At 45.6% G+C, this 2,500-nt stretch overlaps 1 protein-coding gene across 1 annotated transcript in view; it reads left to right on the top strand.

The window, feature by feature from the left end:
* LOC119584215 (facilitated trehalose transporter Tret1-like) overlaps positions 1 to 1,471 on the top strand; it is an 11,643-nt gene extending 10,172 nt beyond the window's left edge. Inside the window, exon 6 of the mRNA XM_037932726.1 lies at positions 251 to 1,471. Within this exon, the coding sequence (XP_037788654.1) occupies positions 251 to 964 (714 nt within the window). The 3' untranslated portion in view covers positions 965 to 1,471. The remainder of the gene's footprint in view (positions 1 to 250) is intronic.
* Positions 1,472 to 2,500: the final 1,029 nt, after the last annotated feature.

Raw genomic sequence — 2,500 nt, 5'->3', positions numbered from 1 at the left:
TTCTCGTTTCTGATTATTAGTACGGTGTCAGACCTGTCACCTAAATATGAATAAAACAAAAACAAAAGCGAAAGGTAATCTAGTCCAGTTCCTTTGCTGAATCCCCCAAAGCATGGTCTAACCCATATATATTATGCCATAACGTGCTCTGTTTATGATCACAGAACCATAACAACCCAGATGACTGCCTGCAGCACCTAACGTACTTAAGTAAACCGAGTCATCTGTAAGAGCGCCGCCTCTCCCGCAGGTTCAGCAGCTGAAGAAGGGCCGCAACGCCCGTCCTGTGCTCCTGGTCTTGTCCCACTTCCTCCTGCGCGAGCTCGGCGGCCCCAGCGTCATCTTCATGTACTCGGCCTACATGTTCGCGCTGGCCGGCGTGCAGCTGGACGCCTTCACGTGCTCCATCCTGGTCGGCGCCATGCGTCTGCTGGCAACCATGGCGTCGGCCCTCGTGTCGGACCGCGTCGGCCGCCGCGCCATGCTCCTCTGCACGGCCGTGGTCTGCGCGGCGGCTCAGGCAGTGGCCGGGGGCGCGCTCCTGCTGGGGAAAGACACGACGCTGGGCGGGGGAGCGCTGTCCTTGATCCCACTGGTCGCCGTGTTGCTGTACGTGGCGTTCTACGGCGTGGGTCTGGCGCCCATCCCGTGGGTGCTGGTCGGAGAGCTCCTGCCGACGGCCGTGCGCTCCCTCGGCGCCGCCATCGTCAGCTCGGTGTTCGCCCTGTCAGTGTTCGTGATCAACTTCATCTTCCCGAGCCTCATCGCCCTCCTGTCCCTCGGCGGAACCTTCCTCCTGTTCGCCGTCGTCAACGCCTCACTCGCCCTCGTCGTCCTCTTCTTCCTGCCGGAGACGAGCGGCCTCACCCTGAAGGAGGTGGAGCTGGTCTTCGCTTCCAAGCACCGACTCGCCTGTGACGAGACCGAAGAGATCTGTCGCAAGGAGGAGAAGGCTGACGTATGAATTCATGAACTAAGGATCTGTCACGTATTAAATAAGTATCCACAGTACAAATATTTTACCATGTTTATAGTGAAGTCCCATAACTCTCCTGGCGTCGTCTGTTCATATCTTAAGATGGAAGAAGTTTCAATTATAAAACTTATGTGGAACTGATGTTCTTAACACAATGGTCATTTATCTTTGTGAGCCTTACAGATAATGGAATAGATTTTAATAATATCATAATAAGACACATTAATACAGAATTACAGAATCAGTGGCTTTCAGTCCGTCGACCCCAAATGACGTTTCAGATTTTACATCGACACATAAATTCTAAATGAAAATTACCACCAACAGTGTACATTATGAAGTTTATTTTAAAAACTAACTTTGCACATGCATATCATTATACTATCATTTTTTAAAAAATATCAGTGTTGCTTTCACACTTTCATGCAATGTCACATGCATCTTAATATTGGGTGAGAATGACAGTCAAACGCTCTATTTGGCTGCTATTTTTCGGAAAAAAAAAAAAAACTCAGAGGAAAACGTCTTGCTTCATTGATCCCTTTCGATGCCCTAGCCATCACAGGACCACCTTTAAGCCCCCAGGCAAGTCACCGACCCCTTCGATGGTAATACCGACGACTTTAAAAATCCATGGTTGAATGAAACACGTTTAGAGCAGAAGAAAAAACTTTCAGAACAAAGGGACAATTGAAAATAAGTTTTATCTGCTGCACAGTGCCACCGTTTTATACTTATAAGTAGAATGCAACAACAATACATCCATGACCACTGTGAGACATGATCGATAGGCTGAAAAGCACGGTTTATGGCAACGGTATCGCCTTCCAGGTTATGGTTGAGTCCACCCATTCTCTGTTTGTTACCATTTATAGATAACTAAATGCACTGACTTGCCATTACATTTATACACCTAATTGACAGGTAAATGATATCACTCACACTAGATTATATATATCATAAAAAGTGTTACGAAAAGAAAACAAGAGGAATTGCTTTCACGTTTTCACTCGCATCAGCCAAGATTAAGGGAGTAGCAAGTTTTGGTTAATTCTTTTTAATTTCGTCAATTACTTCGAGGCTCCGAGCAAAGTCCGAGCCGAGTGGTATCAAATTCAATGTAAACGGAAACGGCGTGACGGATAGATGTAGCATTAGCTTGGATAACTTTCACACTTAAAATTAACAGTCTACGCCATTAAAACGTGTGCTACTGATATATATCTATAAACAGTTATTATAGTTTCATTGTTACTGCTGTAGTATATCCCTAGCGGTCATCATTTTGGTAAGTATGGATTTAAACTGACAATCATCATACTAAATTTCGTCACAATCGTCACGAAACAACGCGGATCTTCTCTAAGTCTAAGTTTCCAGGCTTGTGAGAGTTTTCACTTAGTCATTTTCATATTTATCCGAATTTAATTAATTTGTCCCAGACTCTCCGTCCTTTTCATTCCTTGTTTGTGTATGTGCTCTTTCCCTCTCGTTTTTCTCCTCTCACTTTCCGTCTGTCTAGTC

The sequence above is a fragment of the Penaeus monodon genome, chromosome 18 (assembly GCF_015228065.2).
Source record: "Penaeus monodon isolate SGIC_2016 chromosome 18, NSTDA_Pmon_1, whole genome shotgun sequence".
NCBI classification, from domain to species: domain Eukaryota; kingdom Metazoa; phylum Arthropoda; class Malacostraca; order Decapoda; family Penaeidae; genus Penaeus; species Penaeus monodon.
This window is presented reverse-complemented; position numbering and strand designations above follow the sequence as displayed.